Source organism: Siphateles boraxobius, unplaced genomic scaffold (genome assembly GCF_051911475.1).
Source record: "Siphateles boraxobius isolate OS27281-9 unplaced genomic scaffold, OSU_SipBor_1 26, whole genome shotgun sequence".
NCBI lineage: Eukaryota > Metazoa > Chordata > Actinopteri > Cypriniformes > Leuciscidae > Siphateles > Siphateles boraxobius.
In genome coordinates this window covers 22,108,272-22,123,764 of record NW_027508876.1, presented here as the reverse complement: position 1 = coordinate 22,123,764, position 15,493 = coordinate 22,108,272, and the positions used below count along the sequence as shown (strand labels likewise).

The 15,493-nt window shown below is 37.7% G+C and overlaps 2 protein-coding genes across 5 annotated transcripts; both read left to right on the top strand.

Annotated features, from left to right (window-relative positions):
• The first annotated feature begins 459 nt into the window (after positions 1 to 459).
• eif5a (eukaryotic translation initiation factor 5A) lies at positions 460 to 4,396 on the top strand. 3 transcript variants are annotated; one of them, XM_077244934.1, is made up of 6 exons: positions 599 to 854; positions 973 to 1,057; positions 1,652 to 1,842; positions 1,925 to 2,029; positions 3,371 to 3,502; positions 3,588 to 4,396. In XM_077244934.1, exons 3-6 carry the CDS (start codon positions 1,675 to 1,677, stop codon positions 3,648 to 3,650), a joined length of 468 nt encoding a protein of 155 aa, XP_077101049.1. In that variant the 5' UTR covers positions 599 to 854; positions 973 to 1,057; positions 1,652 to 1,674; the 3' UTR covers positions 3,651 to 4,396. The 3 variants fall into 3 exon arrangements, with proteins under 3 accessions (XP_077101047.1, XP_077101049.1, XP_077101048.1); XM_077244932.1 differs by lacking the exon at positions 973 to 1,057 and having other exon boundaries at positions 460 to 614; XM_077244933.1 differs by lacking the exon at positions 973 to 1,057 and having other exon boundaries at positions 599 to 901.
• Positions 4,397 to 6,255: 1,859 nt separating this feature from the next.
• On the top strand, positions 6,256 to 7,744 carry rpl22l1 (ribosomal protein L22-like 1). Of its 2 annotated transcripts, none has more exons than XM_077244931.1 (4): positions 6,256 to 6,361; positions 6,690 to 6,794; positions 7,270 to 7,391; positions 7,481 to 7,744. In XM_077244931.1, the coding sequence occupies exons 1-4, from the start codon at positions 6,353 to 6,355 to the stop codon at positions 7,623 to 7,625; spliced, it is 381 nt and encodes a 126-aa protein (XP_077101046.1). In that variant the 5' UTR covers positions 6,256 to 6,352; the 3' UTR covers positions 7,626 to 7,744. The 2 variants fall into 2 exon arrangements, with proteins under 2 accessions (XP_077101046.1, XP_077101045.1); XM_077244930.1 differs by having other exon boundaries at positions 6,338 to 6,391.
• The last annotated feature ends 7,749 nt before the right edge of the window (positions 7,745 to 15,493 follow it).

Genomic DNA, 15,493 nt, shown 5'->3' with positions numbered 1-15,493 from the left:
TTTTATTTTTAATAATATGTATATATTTGTGTTGTCAAATCCATGGTAATAAATACTGCCATATTCCATTTAAAAAACTGGATGGTCAAATTTAATTTTATGGTGACTTTAAGACTTCATTTAAAGGACACACACATACATAATTGTATTTAGTTATATATCTATATTAACGTGAGTATTACACAGATATTAAAGAGTAAATGTGGTTTATGATGACATTTAATGTGTCCTTGTAATTGAAATAACTTAAAAACGTAGCCTATACTAAGCAATGTTTTATTAAAAAAGCAGAAGGTTTTCTGTGATGGGTAGGTTTAGTGTAGGGGGGTAGAATATACAGTTTGTACATTATAAAAACCATTACGCCTATGGATTGTCCCCGCCCTCATAATGATAGGTGCACCAATGTGTGTGTGTGTATAGGCTATATATATGGAAGGTTGCACCATTCATGACGTTCAATCCACAGATCCTAAGCGCTAAGAGGCACTAAGCATAAGCTTCAGGCGCAATCCATCCTCATTTCTGCAGAAGAAGTCGAATCCCGCCCACTGTACGGATGCCGCATTAAAATTGGCCGCGCTTGCGCGTTGACGTTCCTTTTTTTCTTGGAAGTAAGTGCTGCATGGAGCGTGTTTGAATTGTGAACGAAAAATTACACAGAACCTTCCTGTCTTGATGTTTATTCTAAAATGCTGTCGGAATTGAAAGTCTACGTCATGGTGGTGAACGTAACCGGATCGTCTTGAGTAAACGTGTTACGGCGGTTCTTTGATGCGGCTCTCTATTTCGCAGGCCGCGAGCACGCGCGAGGCCTTCCCTCGCCCGCACTGACTTAATTGAAAAAGAGACCAGTGAGAAACTTTGGCTAAGCCGCACGAGACCCGTTTCCCCCACTTTTGTTAGTTACCTTATCGTTTACCAGTCGTGGTCGTTGTTCCATTTATGTGTGTTTCTATTACTTTGTTATAGGGAAGAATTGGGCGTTAGCCTCTTAGCCGAGTCATTGATCAGCTGCGAAACCACGTTGACATGCGCCACGCGAATCAGACATACGGTAAAGTTAACCGTTCGGTTTTCTGTAACGTTAACATTACGTTGGATTAACGAGTTACTCCGCTGATTCTTTTTAGTGATTCTTTATGGTGAAGGCGTTACAATTTAAGCTAGCATGTATAAGGTTAACATTCTTGTCCATCTGGCCTGTTCGGTGTGGTCATTGTGTTAATTGCGTGCAAAACAACGTCCGTAAAGTGTCAAATGTGTCTCGTTAAGTATTTTAACGACACCTTTGTAAACACAAACAACTGTTAGCTGAGGTTGAATCAAGTTTGGTCGTGTGTTTGGCTTGGATTCTATAACTGGTGAAATTAGAGCAGCATGATGCTGCAGGTTTGAGTGTTAATAAATACGGTCGATTTATTTGCAATTCGATATAAAATGGCTGCTTAACATTTGGTAATGGTTAATTAAAAATTGTATTTATCTTCAGCTATTCCAGCTGTAAGGCAGTCCTAATGTCTGACTAGCCAACTCATACAGTGGAAACCTGGCTCATCCGTATGTGACTCATCTATGATGGTATTTTGTGGGATTGAGGCTTTTTAAGGTTATAATATAATAATTTCCCCATGCCCTTTATTCCCTCTAGTGCCCCTTGTTTAGATCCCCATCATGGCAGATCCAGATCTTGATTTCACCAGCGGAGATGCCGGGGCTTCTGCCACCTACCCGATGCAGTGCAGCGCCCTGCGCAAGAACGGGTTCGTGGTCCTGAAGGGTCGCCCCTGCAAAATTGTTGAAATGTCTACTTCTAAGACTGGCAAGCATGGTCATGCAAAGGTAATATTTGAATCTCACTCTTTTGCATGGCTGTTTTTAACCTGTCAATGTTAGCATTAAGTACTCGAGTCTCTATTTACAGGTTCACATGGTTGGAATTGATATTTTCACAAATAAGAAGTATGAAGATATCTGCCCCTCCACCCACAACATGGATGTGCCTAACACCAAAAGAAATGACTACCAGGTGAGACCTGCATGGCTTTGTGAAATTCAAGATTTAATGGTGAAAATGCACCCTTTTTTGTGGGAGTACATGTGACTTATTTCAATTAAAGTTCTCCTGACCCTGTAGCCCAAGCTGTGTGCAATAAAGGCAAAGGCTTTACAATTTCCAATGGTTAAGAATTATAACATTCTTCAAATTATAATTTGTTCAGCAGAATAAATGTATAAAGGTTTGGAACAACTTGAAGGTGAGTAAATGATGACAGTTTTCATTTTTCGGTGAACTATACCTTTGATATGTTAGTCCGTCCCAAACTGAGATTGTTAGTATCTTTCTCTTTTTTTTCTTTTTCTTTTTTAATTTCCTTTTTAGAACATTATTGTTCTAGATTTAGCCTATATTTGGTATTTCATACTTTGAGACATTTCGCCTTAAATGGGTTGCCTGAGGTGAATCTCTTCCATCAAAACAGACACTGCAATGCTGTAGGGCTGTCAACGAATATTCTAAATTCGAATAGTTTTAAAAAACAGAATTTCGAAGGTGAAAATTAATATTCGAATGTGGAAAAACACGCCCGCGGTAGTAGAGGCGCTGCTGTCTGCTTTGCGAATGGCAAAATTCCGAAGCTTAAAATGTAAAAGGCATTTTCCAGCTGCACAGCTAGCACAGTGAGTGTCTGGCTCACTCATTGGCTGTGCTGCGGCAACTGCACATCCAATGGCGCGGGGCCCTCCAATGTGTGCGCCAATGAGCTAGCATTACACCATACATGTCACCATACATGGCCAGACGCCCCCACAGCACAGCTTGCTTGGAGCGTTTAATGTCGGTTCTATATACTGTAAAACTTCAATTAATGTTAATCACTGAATGAAGACTGCTATATTTAGGACAAGAGTCGCGACCTTAAATTGCTTGCACAAAACTCTTGATCAGCACTCAACATTTGTTTATTGTTGTTCATTTAATCCGTTATGCGCAGAGAGCGTGAGGGTGAGAGAGAGAGTGCCTGCGAGCGAGAGTAAGGTCTGCGGTCTTGGCCATTAGTTGATTTACTTGTTTTGGTGTAAGTTAATATGTTGTCAAATATGTTTAAACTTAAATAAACTACTTATACAAGTAGTTATGTCTCTTTGTATTAATTTGTCCTGTTATTGAAGTGATGTGCGTCATTGATAAAATGTGCAACCAGATGTTCGGATAGTTAGAATGTGTTTTTTTTAGAGGGAATATTCGAATGTCATTTTTGAACAATTTTGACAGCCCTACAATGCTGTAGCTTTTGTTCGAAGTCTAGATATTTTTCTGCAAAACTATTTCTTCCCTTTTAAAATAAGTTTTCTTGTGTTTTCTTAGCTGGTTGACATCAGTGAGGGATTCCTCTCTCTTATGATGGACAACGGTGACGTGCGCGAGGACCTGCGTGTGCCAGACGGTGACCTGGGCAAAGAAATCGAAAGCAAATTTGCAGCTGGTGAAGAGATGTTGGTAAGTGCACCTGTTTGAATGAATGCATTTAGATTTTAGCTTGCTGCTTGTCAATGTATACCACTCATTGTTTTTTGTTTCACAGGTTACTGTGCTTTCAGCTATGGGTGAAGAATCTGCAGTGGCTGTCAAACCCATGACCAAATAGGAAGAGAGACTGGGCTGCCCAGGCTGCAACATGCTACACTTTAACAAATCTCTTGCATTTGTTTCTTTGGTTTTATTTGTCACCAAAGCTATGGCCTTCACAAGCAACCTCACATTTTTGTTGTGATTTGTATTCCTTTTTTTCTTCCAATACTGTGCTGGACTTGTCGGGTCAGTTGGCATTCTCTAGGGTAAGAAGTTTATTATTGGCAGTGTTTACCCCTCGACCTCCCCGTTCCAATTTTTTTTTTCAAGTTTTTACCACTTGAATTCCTGAATGTTAAAAAATCGGATCCATTTTCCGTTTTTCTATTCTTGAATTTCTTAATAGTTACTAGTGTGCAGGATTTATGCAACTTGTTGCGAAGAAAGGAAACCCCCAACTGACACTGAAATTTTTTTTTTTCCTCCCTCTCTGGTAGCCTTACTTTTCTTCTTACATGATCTATGCCATGCTGGCACTGTGGTTAATTTCTCTCAATTGAATGCCATTTTTCCCCCCCAAAGTGAGATGCACACTGGTAGTTGGCACTTCCTTGTTCTTGCAGTACTTCGAGTACCTTCTCAAGTAAAAACCGCTGTGACCGAGAAATAATCTCCAGTGAAATGTCCTCTTAAATGACAGTCTCTAATTGTTCAGAAGTGGAAAGGATGTGATGGCCATGTGCGAATACCTCTGTAACCCAAAATAGCAGCCAGCTTGATTTTGGCTGTCAGTGACGACATTAAATAAAGTGTTGAAGCCTGTATTTGTCTCCAGGTAGACTCTTATCAGTGCTGCCCCAGAATGAGCTCAGGCTCTTGTTAAGGACTGAATCTTTGATGCGAGTTCTAATCTTCCTTTGTTCACTCGAGGCCTTTGTCACCTGACTGGAGAGAGCAAAAAATAAAAACCTAATAGATAACCTTTTTTTATTTTTTGTGAAACACTTTATCAGTATTGAAAGAAGTTCCCAAATGCTGGTTAAGTGTTGCTTCATATTTACAGTGGATTTTTCATCTGGTCATATTTAACATGTCAACTATTTTTATTTATCTCTGTCTTTGGAGAATGAATATCCTTGTTTTTAAAAGTGACTTAGTCTAACCTGTCTGGTCATTTGGGACAACTTCATTTACTAAAGGTCCAGATATTATACTTGAATCAGAATATGTTTTTGAAGTATGATTTTAGGTACATTACATAAGTGTTCAGTAGCACAACTTGCAGTGTTTTTGTTCTCAAATGAAGTAAACATATATTCATGTGTATATATTAGGTGTATAAAAATAAGTTTATTGTCTATTGAATTGTTTTAAATGTTAAATTTAAGGTTTAAGAATTCATATAAATGGGCAAAATGACATGAGACATAATTTTAGAAAGTGAGGACAGTAACTAGGAAAGAGACAGCTTTGTTGGGTTGGGCTGCCAAATCCTCTGCATGGGTGGAGCCAAATACTCATTTCCGATTTGTGGCAGGGTGCCCAGACAACACTGACTCAATTAAAGTGTTGCACTTCAGTCTTGGAAGCCTGTGGCATTGCAGTATATTCAAAAACACAAACTTCATCTAGCAAGTGGCTCCTAGTGAGCACACTCTCTAAAGTCGGTCTATTATATGTTCAATCAAGTCTTTACATGAATTATTCAGATGGTTTAATTTCTAATTTTGCTGTTGTGTAGCTGAGTGACATTAAAAATTTAACCAAGCAAACAGAAATCTTTATGTGCCTACTTAAATTTGTTCAAGATTAGAAATCTGCACAATAACTGGCAAATCGGGTTGTGCCCATGTGCCTACTGAGACCTCACCCAAGTTTCTCTTGGTATGTCTGCACAATAATGATGCAAGGATGAGTCATGATTTCTGAGCAGGAATGCAGAGCCTAGTCTCTGCCATCTAACTCTACTGATTGAGTTACATGTCATTGTTCAACTATGGAAATCACCCAAAAGAAGCATGTTGCATGTTTATTGTATGTTAAATGGGATTGTCCGCTACATCCGACTACATTAATGATTACAGAGCTATGTTGTAGGTGTGTATAATCACTATTAGAGATTGTACGAAATTATCATCAATTCGATTAAATTGTAAGTGAGACAAAAGCCATATGGGTGTGGAATGCATAACATGTCTAATTACTTGCTGAAACGGAATTGCTATATATTTAAAAAAGTTTTATATTTCTATATAATTACGTAACTAATTTTAAGATATTGTATAAACATGAATTCTTTACAATACATGATGCAAATCGAACAACTCTTTCTTTCGAACAGTTCGTTTTAAAGAACCTGTTCCCAAAAAAAAGAGATTATTTTAACGTTACCTAAGATATAAATATGTGCACTTCTCCCAAGGTGGTATTACATGTGCTAATAAAGTCAAATCTTCGGTTCACTTAAATGCTTTTACAATCAGATATCAACGGTTCTTTGTTGTCAGATCTTTTGAATTAATAATTAGTTGAACCCAGCCATCCTTATATATCTCGACAGAGCCCATGGGCTGAACCGCTTCGCAACGGTTCTGAAAAATTCGGACTGAACTAACGCAGTCTGACTCAGAACGTTCCTTGACTATGAAAAGAACGAGTCGTTCACTCGGACGTCGCTCGCTGAAACCTCCCCAACCGGCAGCCAATCAAATTCGAGAAACTTCCGTGAACCCTTGCGCGGACACACGCCACTTCCTCTTTCAAGCCAACCTCACCAAGATGGCACCGGTACGTGTCTACCGGAGACCGGTCTTTATGGTTAAATGTATTTTATTTGATCTTTCGTATAAACAAAATATCAGATATGTTAAATAAGAATATAGTATGTCACTCAGAGTTGTTTTTGCATATGGAATAATATATTAAATCATTATTTTTTTGACGTAGGCCTACTATTTGCAGTCACGTGGATGAGCATTTTAGCTTGACAGAAAAAATTATATTCGATTATGACTGAAAGAGAATTACAGTAGTGCATTTCATAATGCGTTTATTCATTTTTATAACAGGACTGAGTTTATGAAGCAAACATTAACTTCATAAAATGTTTCTTTAGAAAAGGCAGACAGTTGTGAAAAGGAGTAGAAAGGGTGCTTGCTGGAAGTTCACCCTGGACTGTACTCACCCTGTGGAGGATGGGATTCTCGACTCTGCCAACTTTGTAAGTTGTATACAAAATTACGAACCATAATTTCTATGATAAAAACACGACTTCTGTTGATTGTCAGGGTTCTTATACCCATTGAAAATATCTGGAAATTTTCACTTCTAAATTCCAGGCATGGATAATTGATATACTCATTCAAATAATTTTCTCATTTTCAAATGTTTTATTGGCTAGGTGATCAAATTAATATTTCTGTTGTTTTTGTCTAGGAGATCTGTACATTTCAATTACATTTATTTCTATTCATCTCAACTAGCATTAAATATATTCATTTCTGATCTAAATAAATTGTTTTGAAAAAATACTTATTCTTTAACCTTGCATATTGAAATTAAAACAAAATTATAAATGTCATAAATTGTGTTCAAATAGTTGCATCACTAATGCCGTGTCATAACTAGGGTTCCCTTCCCTAGTTAAATGCCTAGGGTTCTCTTCCCTAGTGGTCATGCTGTTTTATTACTAACAGGAAACATTTCTGAAAGAGAAGGTGAAGGTTAATGGCAAAACGGGCAACCTGGGAAATGTAGTGCAAATTGTGCGTCAGAAGAACAAGATCAACGTCACCTCAGAGAAGCAGTTCTCTAAAAGGTGAGATTTGTTATGCCAACAGATTCTGTTGCTTATTAGTGTTTTTTTTATCAGTTTTGTCTATATATTAACAACCCCATGTTCCGCAGGTATCTTAAGTACCTCACAAAGAAGTACTTGAAGAAGAACAACCTGCGAGACTGGCTGAGGGTGGTGGCGTCGGATAAGGAAAGCTATGAGCTGCGCTACTTCCAGATCAGTCAAGATGATGAAGAATCGGATGCTGATGAATGAAGCTCTGTCTTGAAATATGTTTGATGGGTGTATCAAGGTCCTGTATAAGCTGTCACATCTTCAAATGCAGGAATGCATGTTTTGATATCTGCTTGTAAATAAAGATACACAGAAATTGAGTTTCTTGTTTTTTCAATTGTGGTAAATGCATTATGTAATGGGCTTTTTCAATCAAGTTGGGGCAAGTTTAAGAGTTAAATACGATTCATTAACAAACTGGTGGTGTTTAAGGTAGAGGAATGTACTGCAATGATGAACTAATAACAATATTAGTAAAACAAAACTACAGTGCACCTAGCTTTAGGCCATTGCATTACAGAGGCCATTTTCAAATGTGATTGATTTAACTTTGGGTTGAAAGGTATAAAACATATTTAAAAAGAAGTGATTAATCAAAATGTGTTTTTTGGTTTTATGCTTTACAGTTGGCCTTCCAATTTGGCCTCTTTAAATGTGTAACAAAATTAAATCATGGACAATGGAAGTTATTGCATGCTCATGATGACATTCAAAATATTAACCACAGCTATCACTAGCAGTGATAATGCTCTTCCAAATGTTAACGTTGTTAACTTGTGAAGTTTAATCTCACATTGATGGAATTAAGTTTTATCTTGAACATATTCTTCACCTAAGGTCAAAGGTTAGTGACAATCTTATCAATAGATTTCTCAATGTATTTGCATTGATATGGGTGACTTTCGTATAAAGACCTCCACTGTAAAAGGAAGCCTGACTTCGAGTCTCCAGCCAGGATGTCATCAACCGCTGTGCACAGAGAAGAGCCTGAAGTGGCGCCATGGACCAGCACAGGGAGGAAACGTATTAAAGAGCGATTTCGTGCTACTCTGGCAGGGCTGCTGGAGTTGGAAGTCCTGAGAGTCAGACATAAAGCAATGGTGGAGACTGCCCTGGAAAAAACTGAAACCGATCCTGAAGATTCAACTTCAACAAATATCCAGCAGGGACAGCATCATTACTGGGTGGATAAAGACTCGTTCCAACTAAAACTCAGGCGCAGTTTTTCTGAGGAGGCCATTCATGAGGTTGGAAAATCCAGAAGACTTTGGTCATGTTCAAGTCATTCATCTGAGGACCTGCATCATCATCAGTGCCTGACGGTAAGAAGCTGGCATCACCAAGAACTTCCCTCACACATGGAAAGTCGGTCAAGAGCAAGCTCAGGTTTTTGCGACAGCAACTTTGGGGATGTTTTTACCCCCTGCGACAGTGACGATAATGTCCGCTCCCTCTCCACCTCTTTGGCCTCCTTAAAATACAACACATTTGGAGAGAGAGAATGTTTAAGAGGTGACGAATCTCTAAGGCGCCGACCCATTTTATTGCAAGAGCATACAACAGTTCAATCCCATTTCTCCGATGAGGTGATTCCTGAGGGTGGTTTCCGATTTGTAGCAGATCTGTATCCAGACTCACACTGGTCAGATGTTTCAGACATACTTCAACCCAAAGTGGTCCTGCAACCCATTTACCGTTCTGACCTTCCAGGTCACCAGGGCATGGAAGTGTATCGCTATCCCAGTCCACTGCATGCCGTGGCCCTGCAAAGTCCCCTATATGCGCCACACAGCACCCAGAATAACAGGGAAAATAATGGAAGACATTTTTATGGTAGCTCTACAAGCTCCTTGCCGAGACCGTGCTTGGCGTGTCGCTGGAAGGTTTCAGAACATTCTTGCTGCCTTGCAAAATCCTCATCATCCAACTTACTCAGGAAACACACCAATTGCTTGGGCAGTAATATGCACTTTGAGAAGCACAAACGTGAGGAGATCATTTTGAAACGGGCCCGAGTTCAATGCCACAGTCATACTGCTTCACCGAGAGATGGAGGGATGCCCTTACGGCCAAAGAGAGGCATGCACCGCACCAGCTCCTTACACAAAAACAAACCATCCTTCTATTCTTTTCAGTCCACATCTGCAGAGAAACAGAGAAGATGTGAGTTGTAATGAGCACAGCATACAAACTTTGAAAAGGCATCTAAATTTATAAAGCCTTACAATGAGACATGGCTGCTTGGACCAACCTGATCATGTGCAACCAAGCACAAAAGTCTTTTTTACTGAAACTAATCTGCAATGTTGTGACTAAGGGCTGCAAATTAAGGACACCATGAATGTGAGAAATGCATCGCAATAATCAACACAAAGATTAAACTGTTAGTGATTGCATAAACACTCCTTTATTGTTTGTTATATCGTTTATTTTGATTAAACTGTGCAAGTAAAAACGGTCTTTTCATCTGTGATTAAGTCACATTGTTATGTGGCATGTTATCAATTCTCTTTTTGAGAAAGCTCAGGATAAATTTAAATTATGTTAAATACAAAAGATACGAAAACTCCCTCGTTTCAGAAGCTTAGCTAGAAGAGGCGAGTATACGTGCAAAATAAAATAAAATCGCTCAACCATCGTTTACAAAACACTAAAAGTATTTTTTTAGGTTAGAGTCAGAATAAACAAAAATCTTAATAGAACGTATTTTTTTTTTTTTTTTTTTTTTGCATGCAGTAGCCTAGCCTATACATGGATTATATACAACAGGTATATTAAAAGTTTCATTTACTACATAAACTTTAGATTAGTCAGCATAGGCTATGCCACAGAAATCGAGTTTCCCTGATGAGGTGAACAGAAACAGTTAGCAGATTAGATTGACAGAGTTCCCTGTAGTCATGAATATTAATTAGCATATGTTGACGTTGTCGCATACTTCCCTAATAAAAGTAGGCGATAAACAGTATGTGATAATGACAAAAGAAGTATGACCGAATCTTTTTTTTTTTACAGTCTATGGTCCGACAACGCCCCCCCCCCCCCCCCACAATATTGTTATAGTGTTGGGGATATTTCCGCAAACCGTTTGCTTTGTATTCAGTTTAATCGCATTAAAGAGGGCAAATTGTATCACTCATCTGAACTCTTTGCATGCTTTTTAAACACATAGCCTACATTATTCCCGTTCCGTCCATGCAATAAATGCATGTCCCTGAAAGAGTTGAATTATTTTCAACTGCTCAGGTAATGGTATGACCCTTTCAGGGGTGACCAAAATTACGATTTTAATCGGCCAGAGCTTGAAACGTATCTTCATATTTACAGTTTAAATCTTAGACTACTTTCTATCATGTTTTGACGCCCTTCATGGGGATCAAGCCTTCTCCCCATACTCGTTCACTTTTTCTCTTTAATATATCCTTTTATATCCACCAGATGTCATCAGAGATCTATTGGGTTTGTCTAAATTTGAAGTTAACGGTACAGCTGTGCACAGGTAAAACAATAAAATAATATATATATATATATATATATATATATATATATATATATATATATATATATATATATATATATATATATATTGTCTCCATTTAAAGTTAAATAAATTATGTCAGTAACAACAATAATCATTTAGCCAAATACTGTTCCACTGTGTGCTAAGATTCAGTCAAGAGCCATTCTTCAGAAAATTGTCTAGGGGGAAAATTCAAACACTTAAATGTAATCTCTGTGATCCTGCAGTTTTCACAGAAATCGTGGAATAACAGATACTGCTGAGTGTCAACAAGAGCGCAGAAGCTATAAAAATTCACATCTGACAAGGTTTGGATGTGGGAGTGAAGGCCATATAAAGGAAATATTTGAAAGAAAATAGTGCATAGCCAAAAACAATTTTGTCACATTTTACAGAGCTGTTCTTTGGTAAATCAAGTAGGCCCATGTTCTAACCCAATGATTCTGTATTGTGATAGGTTTATGTAAATAAATAAAAAAGGAAATAAATTAAGGTCACCACAAGTTTATTTGATAGTGTACTCTCTTTTTTCTTTATATGTATTTTTTTTTTTTTTTTTTTTGCTGATACATTCGTAATAGCCAAAGTTGTTTTAATACAATAAATTTTAAGAGAAAATTTGTTCTTTGACATCCCATTGATGTGATATCACAATGGTGGATTTGATTTTGATTATGATGTAGTTGACCAGTATCTAGCAACGATGACTCATCTAGTTAGATCTCTTTGAGTATTCTTACTTGCACGCATACTTCACAGGTTTCTCTTTAATGTAAGGTGCATTCGTTTGTAAATTGCAAATGAAAAGACGAGTATAACCATGCGGCCAGAAACAATCTATACGCAGGTAGGCGAAGGTTTTTTATCTTCTAGCGAGGCAAGAATATTTTCATTTGCATCGATTAGGTAGGATGACTAATACTGGTGACAATTCTTATGCTTAGAAACTAAGTTTGACATGAATTAGCATGGGTAATAAGGTTTGCTGTTGAAATGTAATTGACCTATAGGCTATTGTTGTTTTTGCAGAAGAAGCATGATCACTGTTGCAGTGAGAGCTGCTACCGTTTCAAACACTTGTGCTACATTGCATTCTGACATTCAGTCGCCATGGCAATACTTTTGTTTCCTGCAGAACCTGAGATCCACTTGAGTCTCAGCCATTGAAGTTGAGTGGCAGAGCAATTAAAAATGAATTAAATGCAGTAGACATGCATTACTACAATAATAATGAAACTGATGGCTTTGTGTTTTTTCAGGATGACGCATGTCTTTTTGGGAAGGCTATTCAGTCTGCCAACAGCTGAATTTGTCAGTGCTCTTATTTACTTCTCAGACAACAATGAATGTGCTGCAACAAGTTTATTTGATTAACTGTATACAAGCTGTCTGTTTTCTGATTATGACAGTAGATGTTGTGGCTCAGTATGATGTCCAGTAATGGTTATGTTTTTCCTTATTTTGTGAATCATCTAGTGCTTTTTGTGCACCATCATGGAAAAGACCCACATTGGAATTGATCTTATATATTTGTCCTGGTAATGTATAGCTGTCAAACTGCTCATTTAATCTAATCTCATCAATCTCATCAGGGAAATAAAGTATGTAGCCCACATTGACCTAACAGAATATGACCATCTAAAAGAGCCCAGGAATCTCCATATAGGCAGCTGCTGAATTGCGGACACATCTTTTAATAATGAACTCTACTCTGATCACACGGAGAAAAGCCTAAATAATTCACAATGTCTCCGCATTATGTCCCCTGCTGTCTCTACAAGCTTTGTCTGGATTCCTCCTGTACCGCTGCATCGACATTATGAAGCATACCATGTAAAATCCCCACCGGTGAGTTTTTGCTCCTTTTCTGCCAAGGAAAAATGTTTGGGATTTGAAACTGGACACCTGTATTTCTGTTTCACAGAGCAAGAGAGGTATTTGTTTTACCAGAGTGGACAGAGTAGTTGCAGGCCAAACTTACTTTGGCTAGGTTGGAGAAAATTGTATTGGCTATGTCTGTTTAAAGAGGAATTAATTTATGGCTCAGCTCAGTATAGGACTTTCAGCTCTCCCTTGACAAACCACAGAAGAACCTCATCAATATTATATATGGAAAGGTTACAGGTTGCATAAGTTAAATAACTTATTGCATCCAAATTAGATCATGCATATTCCAGATATTTGGGATTAAGAAAACAGCAAGAGTCAAATTAAAATTTTAGGATTATTTTAGAGGTACGGTAATGTTAAATCTGTATTTTAAGTGCATTATCCAGATTGTATACTATTTAGGCTAAGGGAAAAGTACTTTATTAGAAGCATCATTATTGTCATGGTAGCTGTACAACAATGGAATTGACCAAAATGGCCTGGATAAACAAATTTTAATTACAGTTTACAAGGCATTAAATTCAGCATAAATTATGCTTAACTTGCATTTTAAAAATGTTTTATACACAATTTGAGACTTTTACAAGCTTTAAGAAATTCAAAGATTTAGGTTTCAAAATCTTTCAGGAGTTATATTTGAGCTGACAGCATCACCACCATCAACATTTGGATATTGAGTTACATTTGGTCTCCTTTCTTGCCTTTATTTGCATACTGCATTATCATTGATCATTTCTTTCAAACAGAGGCCTATATTTAATTATATATAGATGCGTTAATAGTGCTTTATGTATGCTGAATCTACTGTACTTTGATTATTTTTCCCCCACAGAGGTTGTCATTCACAAACGCAGTAAAATGCAGTTAAATCGCTCGATTAAAAAGCAACAGCTTTTATTTTATTTTATTTTATGGGAGCCTAGGCCTACTATTTACATATCAGCTCCAATAAGTTAAACTCAAATGCCATTCATCGAAAATGAAGTGCTACTTCCGAGTGACAGACGGTTTCTAACAGAACGTTTTTGTAAATATGCGTTATACGGAAATCTTTGACCGTTGCGCCGGGTCTCGTTTCTTTTTCAGCATCTCCCGCATGAGTGGCACATTAAAAGTGGTTCAACTTTTAAAAACTTTTCCATTCCATTCCAATGTGCGGCGTCTCGCTTTTTTTCGAATCCAAAAAACATTCTGTGTAAATAATGGAATACAAGTAGCCTAAGTAAGTAAGTAAATTTTATTTATATAGCACATTACACAAAAGCTAGGCTATCCAAAGTGCTGCACAGAGTAAAAAACACATCGAAAAACAGAAAAACAACCAAACAGTACTGACAGTAATAGCATCACAGGAAAATTAAAATGCAAGGGATTGGAATAAAAATACGTTTTCAATTTAGATTTAATAGCAATTGAAGGTGCAAGGTAGATATCCAGAGGCAATTGGTTCCATAAACGTGGGGCGGCAACAGCAAAGGCTCTATCTCCCTTAGATTTTAGACGGGAGCGTGGGATAAATAAAAGAGCCCTGTCTGAAGATCTTAGCGATCTAGTTGATGACAGAGTAAGAAGATCTCTAATATATAATGGTGCTTGTTTATTAAGAGCTTTAAAAACAAACAACAGAGTTTTAAACTGAATTCTAAAATGGATCGGGAGCCAATGAAGCGAAGCCAAAATGGGGGTGACATGATCGTTTTTCTTTGTCCCGGTCAGCAGCCTTACAGCTGCATTTTGCACCATCTGGAGTCGAGCAAGCAATGATTGAGGAAGACCCAAATGCAATGAATTACAGTAGTTCATGCGTGTATTGCGTGAGGAGATAAAAGCATGAATAGCCTTCTCCAGATCGTGGAATGACACAAATTATTTGAGTTTGGAAATTAACCGCGATTGATAAAAACTATTTTTTACAACAGAATTAATTTGTTTGGATAAACATAATTCAGAGTCAAGAATGAAACCAAGGTTCCTGACCTGAGAGGAAACTGAGGGGAAATGGTTACCCAGTTCCTTAATAAGACTATTTCTCAGTTTTGGTGGGCCAAAGACAATAATTTCCGATTTGTCATCGAGTTGGAGAAAGTTCATCGATAACCAATCCTTGATGTCCCAAATGCAATCCATCAAGGACTGAATGGACTCGCCAGCTTTCAATGGCAGATACAGCTGAGTATCATCGGCATAAAAATGGAATAAAACATTGTGCTTTCTAATAATATCCCCAAGGAGACGCATATATAAGTTAAAAAGAAGCGGACCCAGAATGGAACCCTGAGGTACCCCACTAAAAAATAGGAGCAGCAGATGAAGAGAACTTGCCTATCTCCACAGAAAAAGACGTCTTTAAGATAGGAACTAAACCACTTTAAAGCTGTACCCTTAATACCGAATGAATGCTCTAAACGCCTAATAAGAATATTATGGTCTACAGTTTCAAAGGCAGCTGAAAGATCAAGTAGGATCAATACAGCATTTTTACCAGCTTCAACTGCAATTAAAATGTCGTTGAGCACTTTTAACAAGGCAGATTCCGTGCTATGATGGGCAGTAAAACCAGATTGAAAAGGTTCTAATAACTTGGCTGTATTTAAAAACAAATTCAGTTGGGACAGCACGACTTTTTCTAAGAGTTTTGATAAAAAATGATAACTTAGAG

Coding starts and splice junctions, on each gene's coding strand:
- eif5a (XM_077244932.1), top strand. CDS start 1,675: ATGGCAGATCCAGATCTTGATTTCACCAGCGGAGATGCCGGGGCTTCT. Junction 1,843..1,924: donor GCAAGCATGGTCATGCAAAG/GTAATATTTGAA, acceptor CTCTATTTACAG/GTTCACATGGTTGGAATTGA. Junction 2,030..3,370: donor CCAAAAGAAATGACTACCAG/GTGAGACCTGCA, acceptor GTGTTTTCTTAG/CTGGTTGACATCAGTGAGGG.
- rpl22l1 (XM_077244930.1), top strand. CDS start 6,353: ATGGCACCGGTACGTGTCTACCGGAGACCGGTCTTTATG. Junction 6,392..6,689: donor ACCGGAGACCGGTCTTTATG/GTTAAATGTATT, acceptor ATGTTTCTTTAG/AAAAGGCAGACAGTTGTGAA. Junction 7,392..7,480: donor GAGAAGCAGTTCTCTAAAAG/GTGAGATTTGTT, acceptor CATGTTCCGCAG/GTATCTTAAGTACCTCACAA.